The sequence below is a fragment of the Lissotriton helveticus genome, chromosome 2_1 (genome assembly GCF_964261635.1).
Source record: "Lissotriton helveticus chromosome 2_1, aLisHel1.1, whole genome shotgun sequence".
Lineage (NCBI taxonomy): Eukaryota > Metazoa > Chordata > Amphibia > Caudata > Salamandridae > Lissotriton > Lissotriton helveticus.
In genome coordinates this window covers 1544030768-1544053067 of record NC_136059.1, presented here as the reverse complement: position 1 = coordinate 1544053067, position 22300 = coordinate 1544030768, and the positions used below count along the sequence as shown (strand labels likewise).

Genomic DNA, 22300 nt, shown 5'->3' with positions numbered 1-22300 from the left:
ATTTAATGGTCATTTAATATTCTTCATCACGCACTACATGTAGAATAATGCATGGTCCAGTCTTAGAGTCAAGTTAGTTTTTCCCCTCATGACTTCTAGTTTATATCAACATGTTCCCTAAACATTAGATACCAGATAGGGTTTAGGTACATGTCGCTCCGACCCTCCAGACTCTAGTCTCTGCTCCTAGCACAGAGTTCGTAGCCCCCAGCTTCTCCTAGTAACACGTCATTGCCAGTTTTCGCGCACCATTAGGTTAGAGGTCCCGGCTCCTTAGGTAGCCCCCTCCTATGTTTCCGCCCATTCATGACATATTCTGTTACGTTTGCATCACATGTCTATGTATACTCCCAGTTACACCCACTTTTACTGTTATCTTTCGCGACTGCTACGCGTCACGCCTTCTGCTCCACCCACTGCTACGCCTACTGCAATGTAATGCTATGTGTTTGCGCTATGTATATAAGTCAATGTATTGTTATTAAAAGTTAGCGCGCTCATCCCAGACCTAGCCCCAGCAGCTGCTGGGCCTCTTTTTCCCCTGCTGGGTCATCCTATGCAGGTTGTCCTGATCCTGTCCTTATGCTGTAATAAACCTGCAGAAACTCCTACTACCTCGAATCTTGACTCTTATTTTATTGAGCTATCTGTTATTCATTCATTCATTAAAAAATAGATCCGGTATTATTTATTTATATACCACATAATGGCGCCCGAATAGGGACTTGCCCTTTCCCCACGCGTCGGTGAAGCCACGCCGACCCCCTGACCCTCTGCAGTCGTGACGGAACCATACCGTGCACTGGCAGATATTTCTGCTCCAAGTATCCCTCAGGCCCACGGAGGAGACGGAGGAGGCGGTCCAGCATCCGAACGAGACGGTGGAGGAACGCGGCGAGTCCCGACCAGAGCCCAAGCCGAGAGTCCAAGGTCCGAGGTATCCGGAGGCCCACCTGTAACTGAAGTCCGAAGTCCGAAGTTCGTCGTCCGTCGTCCAGTCCAGTCCGAGGCTTTCCGTTCCGTGCTGCCCGGTGAGTACCATTGCTGGGGTAGTATCTAGACAGGACCAATCTAAATTGACTCCTGGTCCGTGGGTTGGTGGTGCCCAGACTCACAAACGAAGTGTTCACCTAGGTGGATACGGGTCTTGACGCGTTCCTTTATGGGACCGGTATGTTCCGTACTGTTACAGCAGTGCATCCAGTAACTCTAGTCTGTTCCGTTCTCGAGAAAATCTGTTCTGTTTCTGTTCTCAGTATTTCAGGTAATATTCTGTTCGAACTGTTATTTATAATGTTCTTCATGTATTTTACTGTTGTGGTATGAGTGCGATGTGATTTCGTGTTTTTATTGTGTATTGTATTGTGTCCAGATTACAGTTCAGTCATGCCTATATTTTCCAAGTTACGTCAGTTAAAAACTAGAAAGGGTCTGTTAGAGGAAGCAGTTCCTGTCCCGCCTAGGGACAGTCCAGGTCACTTTATGTATCAGAAACATGGCATAAGCGCCATATTGTATCTAGATTTATGGGTAGAGTATACCAAACAGTTAGAAGAAAAGTATAGATGGCCCGTATCGGGTACATGGGATGCCGAATGTATCATGCGAGTAGAAGAAGCATTATGGAAAAAGAAAGCCAGACAGTCACAGAAAGATGCCATCGAGTTATGGCGTAAGGAAGCTCATAGAAGAACCGAGAAAGAAGTCAGAAAGTCAGAGTTAAGTAGAGAATCCCAAGAACGAGCCCAAGAAAGAGAATTAATCGAGATAGGTGGACAAGTCAAAGCCGAACAGTCAGACAGACAGAGGCATGCCCTTATCAAGGGTATGTATCCTCTCCTTGCCGAAGGTTTGCCAAAAGCGACCCCAGAGGCATCCAGTAATTTCCCGCCACCATTAGTTCCGACTAAGCTACGTCACAAACCGACCGCAGCTGATATTTTTATTTCGGCCTATCTGGACGACACAGTCCCCGAATATGCAAATCCAGTTCGCGCTCCGCTAGTCCCTGTAAATCAGGCACTTCCTGTTCCTCCAGATACCGGGGTGCCCTTAACAGCTCCCCCGGCCCAGTCCGCCATACAAGTCCAGCCCACGTTACAATTACCGACCCTGCCAGGACGAAGAATGTCAGTCGACGATTCTAGTCTAGGGGCCGCAGGAGGAGGTACTCCTCAAACCCCGCCGCCACACAAGCGTTTATCAGCACTCGAATTACATGCTCAAGCATCACAGCGTACTCCTAAAAGTAATAAGTCTGTCGCAGAAATCAGACAAGCCCTTAACGAATGTGTCTATGATCCAGTTCCAGGCGAATATACTATGGTTTTATATTCCTTACGTGTAAGGAGAGTGACCGAGTATCTAGTCACCTTGCCGAATATGAAAGAAGATCTAGACAGAATATATCGTTTCATCCGTACAGGGGATGATCCAGAAAGTATTGGCGAGATTATGTCTCAAAGGAAAGCCGAGATCCAGCTCATGATATTAAAGTTCCTGATCAATTGTCTAATAAGAGAACAAGATTACCCGTCTAAAGATCCCGCCGAAATGAGAATCCTGACAAGGTGGAGTGATAATATAGCCGAGGGTAAGCACAAGACCGTTGGTGCCATGGAGAGTATGTACAAGAAAATTCGTAAAGAAATAGTAAAGATACACGACCAGCGTAAAGCAGCACAAGTAAGCGAGAAAGAAAGTATCTCTGATCCTGAAGAGGAAGACGAGAATTCCGCCAGAATAGCGTATGTAGGAAAATCTAGGTTTCCGGATCGCCATTTACGCCTAGAACACAAGTCTATTTTTCATCATCCAGCACCAGAACTAGGTTCTCTAGAACAAGTATTTCAAGCTACCGATCACATTCTGAAATCACGAGTCGGTTACAGTGAATTAAGTACTATGCATGAACAAGAACTAGCCCGATCAGCAGTCCGATGGATTACTGATTCTACCACTTTTCCAGACGAAATAGTGGCACAAATGTTTCTGAAACTGCCCCCAGCCGAGCAACGACTGGTGGGTATGTATATGATCCAGCACCTCATTACTCTGTATGAGGGTCAACATTCCGATCCAGGTCCGTTACACGATATCCGGAACGAGTTACTCCAGTATAGATGGAGAGGTCTAGGTACCGATTTAATTAGTGTCATTCTAGAACAGCGCCACAAATATAGAACGTTTCTGAATCCGCATTTTGTTCATGTCTCACCCCCAGAAAGTAAATCATTCTACATAGACAGACAGAATCCGTTACGAGAAGTCCACCCAGTCCAAGGGGCGGGTGGCGTAATGCAACGAGTGTTCGTATACACTCCAATATCAAAGATGGAACTTCTTGAAATGAAGAAATTAATTCCCTGTCATGACAAAGATCCAGCAGGGTTCCATAGAGAATTAAAAGACATGCTCCGTATGGGAGAATACACTTACCCAGATATCATTAAAATGTTAAAGGTCCTGTTACCCGCAGGAGTGTATGAAAAGTTAAAGGAAAAAGAATGGGAGGTGGGAGAGAAAAAGATCGATTGGGCAGCTCTAGAAGCTGAAGACAAGGCACGAGTACCAGGTACCGGTCTTGGAGATAAATGTAAAGAATTACCAGAATTATTGATTCAAGTTTTACCCAGATTATTGACAACGAGAAAAGAAGACTGGGATGCAATCTCAGCCTGTAAACAGAAACAAGATGAAGATATTAGTGATTTTTATTCTAGATTTGAAAAATGTTTTAGTATTAACAGTGGTCTCAAGACAAGTAGTGAGTCATACCCTCACCTTTTCGTTACCAAATTAGTCGAGAATTCAAGTCCACAAATTAAAAATCGAGTTTTGAAAGTCGAAAGCACCTGGCAAGCAAATACTCCGTCCCAGATGCTCCAGATGCTCCAGTATCACCAGAATAGAATCAGAGAAGAGCAAGAACACGAAAGAAAACGTATGAAAGACACGAAAATGAAAGTGCTAGTTGCACAATCTGTTCCTCAAGACAGTCAGAAGAGGGGTCCGAATCAAGCCAGTCATCCCACAGCTCCCGTTAAAGGGAACTGCAATTATTGTAAACAGCCAGGTCATTTTATAAACGAGTGTGCAGTTCTGAAACATAACATAGCTACTGGTAAGACTAAAGAAAGACCACGTCCGCCTAGACAAGAACAAGTTTCACAGATTCCTCAGCCACAGAATGCACAACAGACAGTTACAGTACCGCAGCCTATTGCTGCAACACAGCACGTTACATCGCAGATGTACCAGTATGCACAGTCTGAGTATCCAGAATACCAGCCATATTCATGAAACAGCCTAGAGAGGGAGGTAGGCTTGCCTCTCATCGAGATACCTGTAGATCAAGAAGGTCCCTATGTTCACAGTCAAGTATTAGGGAAAGACAGAAAGTTTTTGATCGATACAGGGGCAAGTAGGACCACAATTAGTCATGCCGAAGTTCCAGGGGCTCCGCTCTCAGGCTCAAGAAATGTTTCCCTTGGATTTTCAGGAAAGCCAATAGTTAATGAGATTTCCAAGCCAGTTACTCTAGAAGTAGGTCCATTGTCCCGTACTACTGATCTGTTACTTACTAAGTCATGTCCAGAAAATCTGTTAGGCATTAAGACACTGAAAGAGTTAGGTGCAGTTATTTGCTGTTCCCCAGAAGGAATACGTCTGTTCCTACGTGACTTTAAGGGTCACTATGTATTACGAGATTTTGATTCAAGATTGTCTAATGTTCCACAGCATTTATGGGCGCAAGGTCCAACTGATGTAGGTTACATGCAAATCACACCCCATCGTGTGACTCTCAAACCAGGTGTAGTGTTACCCCGAATCAGACAGTACAGATTGCCACCTGAGGCTGTAGCAGCCTTATCCAAAATTATTGACGAGCTCATGGCTCAAGGAGTAGTTGTAGAAACTGACTCCAATGTATGTAATTCTCCGATCATTCCAGTCATGAAACGTACTGATCCAAATGCACCCCCAGTATATCGATTAGTGATTGATTTACGAGAGCTTAATAAATGTATTATTCCTCAGTACCCAGTTGTTCCAGACATCTCTTCCCTGTTAACAGCCATTGATTCCGAAGCCATGTTTTTCACTGTCATAGACCTCAAGAATGCATTTTTCAGTGTTCCAATTCATCCAGATAGCCAGTTTCTTTTCGGATTTTGTTTAAATGGAAGGAGCTATATGTTCACACGCGCTCCTCAAGGTTTCACAGAAAGTCCTAGTATTTATAGTCAAGCACTCAAGCGACAACTAGACAACATTCACATGCCAACTGACACTGCCCTGCTCCAGTATGTCGATGATCTACTGGTCACAGCCCGTTCTGAACGTGACTGCGAGCGAGCATCACTTACAGTCCTGTATTTTCTAGCCGAGATGGGGCACAAGGTGTCACCTTCGAAGCTTCAATTCTGTGTTCAGCAAGTGGTATACTTAGGACACTTGCTGTCCAAGAGGGGTAGGCAGCTGACACCCGACCGTATCCAGTTAATAGCGAGTCTTCCCCAGCCCAGAACCCAGAAGGAGGTACGTGCCTTTATCGGCCTTACTTCTTATTGTAGACAATGGATTCCTCAGTATGCATTTCTAGCCAAGCCACTGATACAGTTAACGACACAGGAGGCAGCCGTATCGACTGTCCTCCCTTGGACATCTGAACATACACTTAGTTTCAACGAGTTAAAGAAAGCCCTATGCCAAGCTCCAGTTCTAGCTACACCGAACTACAGTAAGCCTTTTACACTTTTCGTTACTGAACGCGAAGGTACAGCATTATCTGTTCTTACACAAGATCAAGTAGGACAATACAAGCCCTGTGCTTATTTTTCTAGCACATTAGATCCAGTCGCCCAGGCATTCCCTGACAGTACAAGTTCCACACTCCGTAGAAGTTCTTTTAAACAGAACACAAACACAGCACTTGACAATTGCACGTTTAACAGGTTATGAATTGACACTGTTCCAGCCACACATAGAAATTAGACGCTGCAACGTCCTGAATCCTGCTACACTGTTACCATCAGTTAATTCAAATCCAGACCCACACGACTGTGTGGAAGTAGTCAACATTACTACAAAGCCAAGACAAGACCTGACAGATATTCCGTTACCAGATCCCGACCTGACACTTTATGTGGATGGTTCATGTATGAGAACTAGTACAGGAGAACTAGTCGCAGCATATGCAGTGACTACTGACACCGAAGTTATTGAAACACACCGTATTGATACCCTGTCCGCTCAAGCAGCAGAGCTAGTTGCTCTGACACAAGCCTGTATACACGCCAAGAACCTGAAAGTTAATGTTTACACAGATTCACGTTACGCATTCGGAGTTGTACACGACTTCGGAGTGCTCTGGCAGGAGAGAGGTTTTATGACTTCTCATGGAACCAAGATTCAGCATGGTCTCCTTATTCAAGCCCTGTTAGATGCCATACATTTACCGACATCTATTGCTATCATGAAGTGCAAAGCACATACGAAAGTTACAGACATTATTTCCCAAGGTAATGATCTAGCAGACCGCACAGCCAAGCTTACAGCACAGACTCCAGACATTCCAGTTAATCAGACACATACTCCAGATCCGATTACATGCATGACAGTTAAGGACCCTACACAAGACGTCATAGATATCCAGTTACATGCTACTCCCGATGAAATCAAGAAATGGTCTGAACAAGGAGGGGTCCAGACAGATCAAGGATGGTTAACGAAGGGTAGAGCCACATGGTTTCTCCCTGATTCTATGGTTCAAGTCATTATCAATACCGCACATAGTCCAGCACATTTAGGTGAAAAAGCTATGTTAGACAGTATCCAGAACATTTGGTTCAACAAGCATTTACGAGCTGCAGCCAAGCAGAAAGTCCGTACCTGTATGATATGTTGTCAGTTTAATCCAGGTAAAAGTGTCCCGGTGGAACAAGGTGGTTTCCAGCCCCCTGACCACCCTTTTGAGGTCCTCCAGATGGATTATATTCAGATGGAGCGATGTCGAGGTTTCAAGTATGCCCTTGTAGTAGTATGCGCTTTGTCCAGGTGGACAGAAGCATATCCGGTCCCAGATTACACAGCCGCGACCACTGCCAAGCAGTTGGTTCGTGAATTTTTCCCTAGATATGGACTCCCTAGAGTCGTATATTCTGATAACGGCCAGCCATTCTCCTCAGAGTTAATGAAGCACGTTTCCCTTTTGTTAGGGTACCAGTGGAAGTTCCATTGTGTACGCCATCCTGAAGCAGCCGGTCTCGTAGAGAGACATAATCAGACTCTGAAAATCCGAATTGCTAAAATATGTAAAGACAAAGGTGTGGACTGGCTAGTAGCTCTGCCAGTCGCTTTGTTTTATATGCGCATGGTCGCACATTCCAGATCAGGTCTGTCCCCGTATGAGGTCGTATTCGGCCGCCCCCCTAACATGTGGGGTACTCCTAGACCCCGAAGTATTACCGATGTTTCATGTAATATGCTGACAGATTACCTAGCTTCCTTGATGTCTGCCCTCAACTCATGTCGTTCACAGGTTGCCGCCGCCTTTCCAGACAATACCGAGGTGGCACCGCACGAGATCGTTCCAGGCTCCCTTGTGATGGTCCGAAATTTCGACAGATCAAGTCCGCTGGAACCACGTTGGAAGGAGCCACGCCAGGTCCTCTTGACCACCCGTACTGCCGTCAAGTTGGAAGGCAGGAAAGGATGGGTCCATCTTTCTCATGTAAAACTTTTCAAAGGATTGAAACCAGTTTCTAAAAACATTTCCAAGGATTCCCAAGATTCGAAAGATTGCCAGAACATTGTTTTAAAGGACTGTCCCGCACAAGACATTATTACAACCCCTCCCTTGTTAGAGAAAACTCCGCAACAGGAGTATAAGCTCAAATTAAGGTCTAGTAAAATAAGTCAGTCAGTTTGATTGTATAAGTCCTCCCCTAGGTGAAACGGTTAGACTGTTTCTGACATGTATAAAATAGACCCCCATAGTGAGAGAGTCAGTTTAAACGCAAACCGATGTATTGTTTTTCTGAGTTTCATATTAATCATCAGCATCTTGATTTCCTGCACCAGCTATGCGTTTTATCTGTATTTTCCAGTTCCTCATGCTAATATGTCTGCTAATGCTACAGTAGAGCACACGTTTAGTGATCTGCCTCCTCACGAATATTCTTACCGTCTCGCTATGCGCAACAACACATTTATCCGTATGTTACATTACTCACACCAGACCAGCAATGCCACTAATTGTTGGGTGTGTGGTCGACTCCCCCCTTTCCAGACGCCGAAGGGAGTTCTGCCACTGTTTCCTTATCCATTCTCACATAATGGTTCGTGTGGAGCATGGTCCACGTTAACGTCATCCTCAACAGATATGTCTTTTCTTAACAGTACATGTTTTCCAGACAAGCAAGGTTTCCCCCACAGAACAGGTTTAGATCTAGAAAATGAAGTATATAATTTAGGTAATTATTCGTCGAATTTCATGGTCCTGAATGTTCAGTCTGATACTACTCCAGACTTACCTGCTATTTCAGTACTACCAGTCAAAGGCGAATTATGTGTCCGTAGTTATGGTTCCGTACACATAGGACATAGTGAATGTACTACTGTTATCCAGTATAGTGACAGTGGGAAATCTGTTTTTAAAGCTTCACGTCATTCTTATTTTATTTGTGGTCAAACTGCATATGTTCGTCTGCCCCTCGATTGGGAGGGAATCTGTTACATTGCTTTCCTACTGCCACCTGTTTTCCTAGCCCCATCTGATTATCACAGAAACACACATCTAGTACACATTAGACATAGAAGGGAGTCCCCAATTGTCGATTATACTGAAACTACTCTAGAACAGTATACAGATTTCAATAAAGGTTTCTTCTTTTTTGTAGGACCTGTCCAGAATAGTAAACTGATCCGTAGGTTAACAAGAACCCTTGAAGCTGTAGTAAACGAGACTGCCTCTGCTCTAGGTAACTTAACCGAAGAACAATCTGCTATGAGATTTGTCGTTTTGCAAAATCGTCTCGTCCTTGACGTCATACTGGCCGATAGGGGCGGGGCCTGTAGAGTCATCGGATCTAGTTGCTGCATTTTCATTCCAAATAACGCGCCGTCTGTTTATTCAGCTATAACCAGACTCCATAAAATTGCCCATCTGTTACACCAAGATCCAGGCACCTGGACATGGTCCGGTTGGTTCTGGAATATAATTTCCGCCTGGGGATGGAAAGTCCTGTCCTTTCTAGGTATTGCAGTAGCGATCATATTTAGCTGCTGCCTCTGTATACAATGTGGCCCTGCGATTTGCAGCATGTGCGCTACCTCTTGTATTCCTGGTCCCAAGCCCCGTTCTAAGTCCCGTTCCAGGATAATTCGAGACGAACAAATGGTACTGTATGAAATGATAGATGGTATCATGAAAATTGATGTTTCCTGATGGAAACGTAGTGACAAGGAGGGAATGTGGAAAAGTAAATTTTGCCATGTTCTGTGTCCCTACGCTTCATCCATCATATGTTATGTGTGCATGACCAATATGCATATGTTATTCCCCATGTCCGATTAATGACGCAATTATAGTTGTGTCCACCTCTGGTATGTCATTTTCCAGTCCTCGTGAATACTACGAATATCAGGCCTATGTAAAGTAATGTTGCCACGTTTCCCAGTGTGCACGTTATTCCATTATAAAGTCCCCGTTTCCAGGCCTCAAAAGGGCCCGGACATCAGATTCAGCTCCTGTCTCCTGAAAGCCTCGCTGAGGAGCGATACAGCCCCCACCTGTATCCTCGACCTTTCACTTACTTCCTGCCTCGCAGTGCCCGGTGCAGCTTGGCTCTGCCTCTGAGTCTGCCAAAAGTATGTTATAGTTCCAGCTATCAGTTCAGTCCTCCTCTTCTGCATTCCTAAGCTACTGAACTGCATCAATAGTTTCCGTCATTGTCTAGCCTATTCGGCTCCACGTTAGAGAAATACTGTATTTAATGGTCATTTAATATTCTTCATCACGCACTACATGTAGAATAATGCATGGTCCAGTCTTAGAGTCAAGTTAGTTTTTCCCCTCATGACTTCTAGTTTATATCAACATGTTCCCTAAACATTAGATACCAGATAGGGTTTAGGTACATGTCGCTCCGACCCTCCAGACTCTAGTCTCTGCTCCTAGCACAGAGTTCGTAGCCCCCAGCTTCTCCTAGTAACACGTCATTGCCAGTTTTCGCGCACCATTAGGTTAGAGGTCCCGGCTCCTTAGGTAGCCCCCTCCTATGTTTCCGCCCATTCATGACATATTCTGTTACGTTTGCATCACATGTCTATGTATACTCCCAGTTACACCCACTTTTACTGTTATCTTTCGCGACTGCTACGCGTCACGCCTTCTGCTCCACCCACTGCTACGCCTACTGCAATGTAATGCTATGTGTTTGCGCTATGTATATAAGTCAATGTATTGTTATTAAAAGTTAGCGCGCTCATCCCAGACCTAGCCCCAGCAGCTGCTGGGCCTCTTTTTCCCCTGCTGGGTCATCCTATGCAGGTTGTCCTGATCCTGTCCTTATGCTGTAATAAACCTGCAGAAACTCCTACTACCTCGAATCTTGACTCTTATTTTATTGAGCTATCTGTTATTCATTCATTCATTAAAAAATAGATCCGGTATTATTTATTTATATACCACATCTCTTTTAATTTATATGTTACTACTCTGGTACAAGGCAAACACAAGGAGATGATGGACGGAGGGCTGAAACTTTTCATACACTCACCCCCAGTCACAGATCTGGGTTGAATCTATCATCGTTCTTTAGCTCACTTCGCCACCCCAGTTCAGACACAGCTGTATACAAATCAGTCTTGATCCTGTGCCTCATGGGAACAGTCCAGCCCGAATTGCCAAGCCATGTCTTCACTGGACCGGAAACAAGCATCCTGGGACCAGTTTAGGCCTAACAGCCCTCATCAGCCAGGCTAGCCTGAATCCAGTGGCACAGTGAGCAAGGGACCCAGGTCTGGGCATACCCATCCCACCTAGAGTGAAAAGTGCTTCGCAAACAAATGATGGACGGAATGCTGAATAGATCATACATTCACCCCCAGTCAAGAGAAGGAGAAAGAGCAGAAATGGCAAGGTAGGTTTCAAGTAAGACAACTTCAGGTTTCACACAGATCTCTGCAGCACTCATCTATAAAATCAAAGGTTGTCTCAAGTAGCTGAGTAAATTAAGAACTAAAGAAAGGCAGATGACAAAATATTGACTTGAAGAATAAAAGCATACCTGTTGATACATCACTGCACATTTTGTATAAAATGGCATTGGTTAACTGAACATACAACTAATGATAGAAATCAAAACACGAATGATTATTACCCGTATTGTGGCAGTGCACATCCGAGCATCAGGAACATCAATCCAATTGCTCCTCCAAACGAAAGGCTGATCAGAGCTGAAAAAAAATGAAAAATCAGGGTGAAGTTAGAGAAGAAAACATAGATGATGATAAGTCTATTACTTTTTAGCTCATGTAATAATTGTATGTGGGCACTCTATGAGGGGTCAGTATTTTTATTTTAGTAGACGCTTGGCCAGAGAAATACTTTCAAGGCAAAATAAGCTGGGGCAGGAGCAACCTTTTCAGCAAAGCTCTCCCAGAAACATGAACAGTATTGCATTAAATGCCTGCGTAATAGCAAGGAGGTGTAATAACGTTGCTATAGGAGTGATAAAATGAGGAATAACGTGTTAGGCATCCAAAACCACAGATTTCACTACATCTTTCTCATTCCTTTGCAAACAAAACAAGCATTGGAAATGCAATAGGTCTCGCAGCATTAGAGTTAGTGCTTTTAGAATTGTTTATGGGTTTTTTTTGTAAATCTTTAGCATTTTTGTTTCCTGTAGGCAATGCTAAAGAATTACAAAGAAAAAAAGCCATAAACAAATGTAAAAGCTCTAACTCAAATGCTCCGAGACCTATTGCACTGTGTGAGGGTGAGGGGTTGAGGGTGAGTGAGGGTGAGGGTGAGTGAGAGTGAGAGTGAGGGTGGGTGAGGGTGGGTGAGGGTGGGTGAGGGTGAGTGAGGGTGAGTGAGGGTGAGTGAGTGAGTGAGGGTGAGTGAGGGGTTGAGGGTGAGTGAGAGTGAGGGTGAGTGAGGGTGAGTGAGAGTGAGGGTGAGTGAGAGTGAGGGTGAGTGAGGGTGAGTGAGGGTGAGGGTGAGTGAGGGTGAGTGTGAGTTAGGGTGGGTGAGGGTGAGTGAGGGTGAGGGGTTGAGGTTGAGGTGTTGAGGGTGAGTGAGGGTGAGGGCGAGTGAGGTGTTGAGGGTGAGTGAGGGTGAGGGTGAGTGGTTGAGGGTGAGGGTAGGTGAGGGGTTGAGGGTGAGTGAGGGTGAGGGTGAGTGAGTGTGATGCTGAGGGGTTGAGGGTGAGTGAGGGTGAGGGTGAGTGAGGGTTTGAGGGTGAAGGGTTGAGGGTAAGTGAGGGTGAGGGTGAGTGAGGGTGAGTGAGGGTGAGGGGTTGAGGGTGAACCATTAATAAAAGGAAGACGTTGCAATGGCCGACCAGACATCCATGGGCTCCTGCAGGCAGTGTCGAGTCTGTCCTCTGTTTTATAGAAGGCGACTATCGCCCACAGCTAGGAGGCGCTGCTGTCCCCTTAATACAAGTCTAGCAGTGGTAAAACTTCGTCTTCAAGGGGTTGCTATTCAGGAAAGAGGGGTAGAGTTAATTAGTCATACACCAATGCTAGGTATCTGCTACAATGCAGCAATGAGGTTGTCCTGGGCACCTGCAACACACACTCTCAAAAGTAGAGGCAAAAACGGTACACCAAAATGGATGAAAGCCTTAAAAAAGAAAAAACAAGTAAAACGGCGAATAAAAGGAAAAAATACCACTAAAAGAAAAAAAATATTAGTCTTAAACTAGAAAAGGATTTCTCCAAAATAATGAACGAAAATATTTACATACGAAGGGAGCTGTGGCAATTCACCAATTGTAGGAGGAAAATTGGAACGTGTTTTATTCTTTATCATAAGGCATGCAACAAGGTATAATTTCAGCTTTCACTGAAATGCGAGGCCCCTATACTGATCATTTGGGCATTCTGTAGCGTGGATGCTTACTAAAAATATGGAGAAAGGGCTATTCATTATCAGAGCGTCTTTGTGTGTCTTTTATTCTATTCTTAAGAAACAAACAATAGTGCTAGCTTAGGCACTACACTCTAAAAACACAATTTAACTTCTGGTGTACTTGAATTGCGGTTATACTTAGCCTAGTATCCCATGTTATAAATTTCGAAACATCTAATTCTTTCCAAGCATTTATTGTGCAATACTGAGGTTCAATTTTGTATTTGTGATTCCGTTTTACCAGTGTGACATAACCCTGTTTTCCATGTCAGATTTGTTTTAATTAAATCGTGTTTAGAACTAGGCGGCTTGGTAAAACAATCAAATAGAACACCTAAACTAATTTAAAAAAAACACTGAAACGGTTCTAGAGGTCTAATCTAAAAACGGTTGGAAATGAAAAAAAACAAAAGTAGCTCATAGCCACGTGTATTTTTTTTCTTTTAAGAAAATGGCTGACGTAACACAAGCCTTAATATTAAGCTTTGAGTAACGTCCTTTATACACGTTTTATGACGGACTGAAAGGCAAAACCTTATATCCCTCAAATACAGGAATAAATGTTTAAAGAGACGCCTTTTTGTGATCATATCTATGAGAGAAATATGGAACACAATCGGAGTGCAAGCCTAAAATTAATTAGCAGTCTGTCCTTCGCTGCAATCGACCCCTTTTTCCTGCGACGGGGAAATGCGCTTGTTTATTATGGGCACAAGAGAGACGGCACATGGGTTTTTGCTCGGTGAGTATAAAGCCATAGAATTTAGATTATACAACAGGGCAGAGGGTGAGCGGAGACATTTTTTTTGTTTCAATTGGGAGTGTGTTTATCATCAGTCTGAAGAGCAATACCCCAACCCCCACTGCCAGGCATGGTGGGTGGGTCCCCTCCCCCTCTTTAGTTGCCATGTGAGTTCTTAGGAAAATATGGCGATGTTCGGCAACATCAAAACGTTGCTGAAAAAAAAACACTTTTCTGAAGGAGCAGTAGTAGGGCTGAGAGAAGAGGAGGGTTGGGAAGACTCATATTTAGTCATATCCTGAATTACTCATCGAGCGCATTCCTAACAAGCATTGGAAATGCAATAGGTCTCGCAGCATTAGAGTTAGTGCTTTTAGAATTGTTTATGGGTTTTTTTGTAAATCTTAAGCATTTTTGTTTCCTGTAGCCAATGCTAAAGAATTAAAAAAAAAAAAGCCATAAACATTTCTAAAAGCTCTAACTCAAATGCTCCGAGACCTATTGCACTGTGTGAGGGTGAGGGGTTGAGGGTGAGTGAGGGTGAGTGAGGGTGAGTGAGGGTGAGTGAGGGTGAGTGAGGGTGAGAGTGGGTGAGGGTGAGTGAGGGTGAGTGAGGGTGAGTGAGGGTGAGTGAGGGTGAGTGAGGGTGAGTGAGGGTGAGTGAGTGAGGGTGAGTGAGGGTGAGTGAGTGAGGGTGAGTGAGGGTGAGGGTGAGGGGTTGAGGGTGAGGGGTTGAGGGTGGGTGAGGGTGAGTGAGGGTGAGTGAGGGTGAGGGGTTGAGGGTGAGTGAGGTTTTTTTTTTTTTTTTTAAAGGCACAAGCAGGCTCTTTGGAGCAAGTATACTGCATTCCTCTTTCCTATAAACGCTGACACTTTGAAGTTAGCCTAGAGCAAAATAAAAAGCTTCCCATGTAAACACAGCTTGACATTTTATTTGGGTGAGTAGTTTATGTATGTCCTGGAAAATACCTTAAGAAATGGGTCGAAAACAGAGTTGCCTCTTAAGTATCATCAACACATTTATTTCAACAAACCAGTTTTAACAGGCTGGGTTGCGTATTAATATTTTTTGGAGTCAAAGGATGTACAGTCTGTGCCAAGTTTTGCTGTTTACAATACATGGTGAAGTCGGGGAGCTGGTAAACTGTGCACGAGGGGCATGCGTGATTCGTAAATGCTACAGCAGTGAGAGTGAAGACAACCAATGAGAGACGACTAGGTCCGTGCACTGGGAGACGGTGTGAGTATCGCAGCCAATGGGAAGCCAAAAAGGCCCTGCTGGCTCACGAGAAGCAGGCGTGAACTGCTGTGCGATTGGCTGAAAGGCTCATGAAGATCGCCGACAACAGCAACCGATACACGAGGAGTAGGCGTGCAGGGCTTGTGACTGGGGCAGGGGAGGGGCTTGCGGGCGGCTTCCCTAGGAAATTGACGTAGCTGTAGATTCAAAATGGCCGCCGCGTTTACGTGCGGTCATTCACGTCCTTGCAGTATTACAGCTCCACAATGTATCTCATGTTCGCTCTTTATTATTTCTAGCGGCTGAGTCGGGTCGGGTTGGGCCCTTTTTACTCTGCCATTGTAGATTCCTTGCTAGCTCTATGTTTGCGGGAGGGGTTAGGGTTGCAAGGCTACTGCTGGCATTTAGAATGTATTTCGAGTTAAGTTTTCATACTGCTCCAAAAGCACGCGGAGTTAACGTGTTTTCACTGCTCGCTTTTCAGGTAGTTGTACAAGTGCGCCCCCAAAAATCCCAGTGCATGAATTCTTTCTCTTTGCTAAGTAAAAAAAAAAGCCTTTCACCGTAACACGGCTGGCAGGGGAGGGGGCGGAGAGGGGAGAGGTGCGACACGGCAGTAGGAGGAGGAGGGGGGAGGAGAGTAGGGGAGGCACGGCCTAGCGGCAGGCAGGCAGGGGAGGAGAGGAGGAGGGGGGAGGAGAGTAGGGGAGGCACGGCCTAGCGGCCGTGCAATCAAGTAGTGAGGGGGCGGAGCTGGGGGAGGCTGTGAGAGAGAGTAGGCAAGGCAGGCGGCTGGGGGCATGTGCACGCGCTTTTAAGCTCAATGCACATGCGCATTGAGCTTAAAAGTCACGGGCACTGCAAGGAATCGCCACGATTCCTTGCAAGTTAGATAAAGTCTGGATGAGCCCCTATAGTCTCGCTTGCTCGATGCGCATGCGCATCGACAGGCGAGACCTAAAAAGCGGGCAGGTTTTAAGCTGGGTGCTGGACTAAAGGAGAAAAGCCTCTTTTATTACACAGATCCTGTGCTACGGATACTCAGACGGATCACTGTAACATGGATTGCCACAAGTGAAAATGTAGGTTTTTTGAGTCTGTATCACCCATGATTATCTGTTAAACTATGCAGCATAGGTAAAGAAAACAAAGCCTAAACAGCAGCTTTTTTATTTTTATATTTTGCGTGAGCATATGACGCTAGTATTTAGTGTTCAAGCCCGGGGATGGCAAATTATAAAACGTTCACGTCTTGTCCACATCACAACTAAAGGTGCTAGTCTGGCAGAAGACGGATAAAAGCAGCAGCTTCAACAAGCTCTCGGCATTGCGTGGCGGGAGGGGGCGGGGGGAACGTCGAGGGCAGGCAGGATGACTCAGGGGAGGGGGCGGAGCGGGGCAGAGCGGCATGTGGGTGTGAAGAAGCCGGGCCTTTGAAGTGAAGCTAAGCTTCACTTCAAAGGTGTCGGAGGAATGCGGGCGGCTGTGCACGCGCTTTTAAGCTCAATGCACATGCGCATTGAGCTTAAAAGTCACGGGCACTGCAAGGAATCGCCACGATTCCTTGCAAGTTAGATAAAGAGTCGATGAGCCCCTATAGTCTCGCTTGCTCGATGCGCATGCGCATCGACAGGCGAGACCTAATAAAAACGTCTTGGTGGTGGTGACCAGCCACAAGTTATTTTACGTGGCCTACTGAATAGCAACTACAGAGTTTCACTGTAAATGAATGCTGAATTAACTCATGAAGAGGGACATCAACTAAGCTAGATCCTTGTGACTCTACATAGTAAAACGCTAACTCCACCCATCTCACAAAGGGCTGAAGGCTCATGTGCTTGTTTTCCTCTTCCAGTGCAATACAAAACCATAGTGGGCGAGTTAAAAAAACAGACAAACAAAACAAAAACAACAACAAGCATTGGCAAAGTCAACAGATCCCGCCATTTCATGGAGTTACCTGGTCTTTTGACTTGCAAATGATTTATTCCGATGCTCTTCCGCATGAGCACAAAGAAAGAAAATGCCTGTTGTTCTGATGTGGAACAGCATTGGCACAAACAAAGCTTGTGTAACGTGATGACACAGGTGCACATACGTTATAGTACGTGTATGTATGAGCAATAAATAAATTGCCGGTTTATTTCCTTTTTTTATCTTTTAATCCACTGCTGCAATCCTTGAGCACAAGATTGATTAAATATGTGTAGAAGCGCATCCAAGAAAAAGGAGTGGCCGGCTAGCAAACTGGAGATGCTGGGCCATGTAAAAAAAACTGAAATTAATAAATAAAAAGCAACAGTGAGTTGCAGGGGAGCAACACAGGATAATCTGGGGGTTGTGTTTGTTAAGAAATCAACACCAGGGCTTGTGTCGATGTAGGGTTTAACATGGGGGGGGGGGGTTCAGGTGAGGATAGGAGCGGGGGATTGAAAATTATAATAAACCCATGAGAGGTGGGGGCATGCTGCGGGGAAGGAGCAACACGGAAGGCACAGGGGGTGGGAAGTAGAGGGGGAGCAGCACACGAGTGAGAGAGCAAGAAAAAAACTTGCACTTTCTACTAGTGCTGAAAGAAAAAATGCTCCCTTAATATAATCACTGGAAGGATATTATGCATCCAATCAAAAGGATGGTAATACAACCTATGCTCCGTAGAGCGACAAGCACAAATAGGTGAAACAAGCTGTTAAATAAGAGGTAAGCAAATGTGAATGACAAGAAAGTCGATCAACAGTGTGCAATAGGCTACCCAAAGTCCACTGTAAGTAATGGTATAGTCCACAATAGTTTGCGGGCGCCACACCTACTCCACCCGGGCCGGGCTCCAGACTGATAAGCACGCACCCGGGGCACTGTCACTACTGTTCCGGTGTCTTGGGGCATATACGTAAGCCTGGTATTCCTTGCTTACTTAAGGGGACACGAGTTCACTGTGTAGATGTTCCTTTTAACAACGGGACATCGCCTGTATATGCAGCACACTTAACGCGAAAGTAAGAGTGCCGTTTTGCCTTTTAATATACCACTGAGAACTCTCATACTCCACAGAGAGCCTTAATACCAATTTGGGCAAAGGGTTTTTAACGCATCAACAGTGCTATAAACATCTCCCGTATTCCCTCATACTGACACACGACACTCTGAGTGCCACTACTTCGTTACTTTAACCATGTCAGCGAGAACACCACTTTCCACCTCCCCCCGTATTTCCTCAACTAAGCATGCCATGCTCTATATGCCGCTTTTCTAAAAGTATAATCCTTTGAGCCGTAACACCTATTCCCACGCTGGTCTACTGGGTCCCTCATATGTGGGGAGGGGGGGGGGGGGGGTGTCTTGATGCATTATTTCCGGAGTACTAGACATCGCTAGTTGTTACAGGCCATATATATTTTTAACCAATATTTTTAACCACTATCTTCCTCCGCTGGGGCACAAACAAAAAGAGCTGTAACCAACTTACGCACCACCTTAGAGTTTGACTCCTGAAGGGTGGAAGATGACGGCATTAATAATTATATGGTACTACTTAACCAGCACTTTGACTTAGAAAACTATTCGCAGACCAACACCCTCCTTTTGTATTAAATATTTTTCTTCCTGCACCCAGCCAAATCTTGGATGTCTACACCCGATGTACAACCCGCCGGGTACTGTTGTTGCATATATACTTGACCCTTTAGGTGAGTCTGGTGTTCAATCCACCCACTGTATTGCTGTTGCTGTTTTTACCGCTTTTCCACAGGGGCATGTTCACCACCTTGCTCACTGAGGTACAACACCCACATTGATTTTTATTGGTTTTAAAACCCCTTTTGCTAGCTGCACTTTGTCTAGCATGACACATGGAATGTACAAGGTCACCAATGTTGTGTGCTTACAATGAAATACCTGGTGTGATTTGCTCATTTCTCTCCCAATCTAGGCAGATGCAGCGCAACACAGGTACACTACTACATGGAGCAACTTTTTCCTTGTTGTGAGACTTTGATTGATATACTAGATACTTTGATATATTGCATATAAACGTAGACAGTTTTTCCTTTGAAGATACTTTCTTTATCGAGGTCCTGAAGAATCGCGAGTCACTGTACACACGCGAGAAACATGTCGACCGTTTAGAGCACTCACTGACCTACACTCATTCAGGAAACATAGCATTCCAGTGAATACAGGCTAGTCCTTCTTTTCATTAAAGCAGGGGACCCCCAGAATAAACATGATCCTGGTGATCCTTGCTTTATTTTAACACACATATACGTCTACGCTCTTCTGCCCCCACACCCGCACTTCACCTGACGACAGTTGGATAAAAGATCTCCGCCAAAGTGCCCCTCTTTGAGGTGTTGCCCTTTTGGGTATTGTAACGCCGACCCAACGAGGAGCAACCCAGATGATGAAGCATGACACCTGAAAGGGTGTGTGAGGGTATTACATCCAACAAAATGGATGCCCATCTGTAGGACTCATTGTGACCCTACAGTATCCATACACCAACGGTACACGTACATCCATTCACTTTGAGGAACAGCCCAGCATTTTTGTAACCATAGTCCACAATAGGTCTTCAACAAAGACAAGAAGCAATAAGTTCAAATAAGAGACATAAATTGACTCTCACTTATCACTACTTTTTAGAAATGTAAGGCAGGCCCATTTTAAATGTGACACTATTTTACAGAACACGTCGCACCTTTGTTTTTAACTCCCAAATTATTTCAAAACTCTAAGACAATTATCTCTTATTAAATCCCACAACATTCTTAACTTTTTATAAAAAGGCACTCAGAGCTAAAAGTGATCTTTTATTTAGAAGTGTTATACATAGTACCTTTCCGGTAGTGCCCAGAATGGACTAAGTCTCTTTGACAGACCAGGCTTCTCCATTGTGTTACAATGCCCTTCCGTTCAAAGCCAGCAACATCCTACAAACATGCAAGTGACTGACCGTCATTTGAGTCAATGAACGTCCCTCGTTTGTCCTCATAAATTACTGCCCACAAATTGATTAGATAATCCTTAACTAATCCTTAAATTTAGCACACACGTCACTCCTCTGAGCCTCAAGGAAGGCCTTAGGAAAATTTCAGAATACCCCTAGCTCTAATTCAAAGACTACTTTTAATCTTACAGTCGGCATTGTATGTATACTAGTGCTTTATAATCCCACAAAGTGGTCCTGCAAAATCTGCTTTCCCAGTGAGAACAACGTCTTCATGCTTACTGTAAACATAGTTTGAATTGCCCAGAAGATTACAATTTTTAATACTTACAAAAACTCACGCACTGCAACATACAATGCAGCAGCTTAACTCTTGTTTTTAAGTGTGCTTTTTCTCCATTTAGTCACATTCAGCTAGGAAGTGAGATTTATTCTCCCAAGACACGCACTATAAATCTTCAAGCCATATCCCAAATACATTGGAAGATCATGGAAGTGTTCGTTATACATCCGGCACTTATCAACAGGGTCTGCTTTCCAATGCAAGCGCTGCAACATTTTTTGTAAAATGAACAGTGGGTTCTAGAATAAGACGTCCCCACGTTTTATTCATAAATGCAGTCGATAATGCAGCAAAAAAATTGAGAAAATTAGAGCTGTTATCAAGTGGGAGGGCAACAAACGTGTTTCGGACTTTTTTTTCATCTATTCTACAGCTTACTTCCCTCTTACCTTAAACCTGATTGCTGTATACTGTTTTGAAGATCTGGAGAAGATTTTAAATTAGATAGCCTAAACCTATAACGCTCTACTATGGGATTCACCAGCATCTCGAAGATTAACTGCTTCTATGAAAACATCAAAGATATTTCTGGGTCTCTGTACTTTCACCATGTTCACAAACACGCATGTTAATAATAGCAAGAACTATCTCCTGGTTCTGCGTGATCTAAAATGTATAGTCCACAAGAATTGTGTTAAAAAAAAAATCAAAAAAATTAAAAGCCATCACTGGAACAAAAAGATCTCGATGCTCACGACTGGTATGGGAAACCCATCGTAAAAATGGCCCTGCAAACGTTGTATAAATAAATAAAACAAGCATTGGCATAGCCAATAGGTCTCGCTTGTGGGACCTTATAAGTATTTAGTTTTGCAGCACAATATCCCTGGTGCAACAACATCAGCTGTTGCACGGCTAAACCTTGTACCTTATAAGTGTTTAGGCATGCAACAGTTGATGTTGTTGCACTAATGATATTGTGCTGCATAACTAAATACTTATAAGGTCCCACAAGCGAGACCTATTGGCAATGCCAATGCTTGTTTGTTGTTACTTCCACCCATGCTGCACAGTAGACAGTTGCACTGCTGCACCACATGGCTAGAAGTTATTGTCAAGCCAATCTTTGGTAAGTCAAATTGGCTTTGGCAAGGCTTGTTGATATAAACTGTTAGAACATACAATATAGCAGCAAGCCACTTAAATCAATCCAAGCCCTCCAAAATGATATATTATGACAATTTAGCATGTTATGAGGTTGCTCAAGAAGTTAATAACAAAAGATATGCAAACTTCTAAAATGCCATCATAATGAAACAATATCAAATACGGTGTGCGGGGTTTTCTGCATGTGCACCTACATAGTGAACGTGCTTCAAGGCAGAAGCAGCTACGCTAGTAATAAGACTAGCACCAGCACGGTCTTAAATTACATGTTTATTTTAAGAACAAGTTCACTTCAGAGATTTCCCTCAGATCCTCCTGAGGGAACTCAAAAGACCACGAGCACAAACATGAATTGGCAGTCTTTTGAATACAAGTTGAAATAAAAGGTCTGTGAAACGATTTAAAAATGTAATCAAAAATAATGTAGTTCAGATACTACAGGGAGAAAAGCCTTTTAGGTAACAATGAATCGCTTGAGATCTTTCACAAAATTTCTAATTATGGTTAGCTCACCATAAATAAGAACGAACATGCAGGGCTTTAGATACTAATCTTGGTTCCATGGAAGTGGACGAATATATTTTGCCCGCGGTATTCTATAGATCCAAAGATTAATTAAGACCGATGCACATGCAAATTCCGCTTAACTCCATGTAGCTTTTTTATCCATCAGCCACACATACAAGGGGAAATTGCGATCTCATGCTTACAATGTTAAAGAAACACTACAGGTCCCAGAATCTAATGCGCTGGTAGCCAAAATGTCTGGGCTGAAA

The 22300-nt window shown here is 44.1% G+C and overlaps 1 protein-coding gene across 1 annotated transcript in view; it reads right to left on the bottom strand.

Moving 5' to 3' along the window:
- LEPROTL1 (leptin receptor overlapping transcript like 1) overlaps positions 1 to 22300 on the bottom strand; it is a 97848-nt gene that overhangs the window by 15779 nt on the left and 59769 nt on the right. Inside the window, exon 2 of the mRNA XM_078676510.1 lies at positions 11388 to 11463. Coding sequence (XP_078532636.1) covers positions 11388 to 11463 — 76 coding nt within the window. The remainder of the gene's footprint in view (positions 1 to 11387; positions 11464 to 22300) is intronic.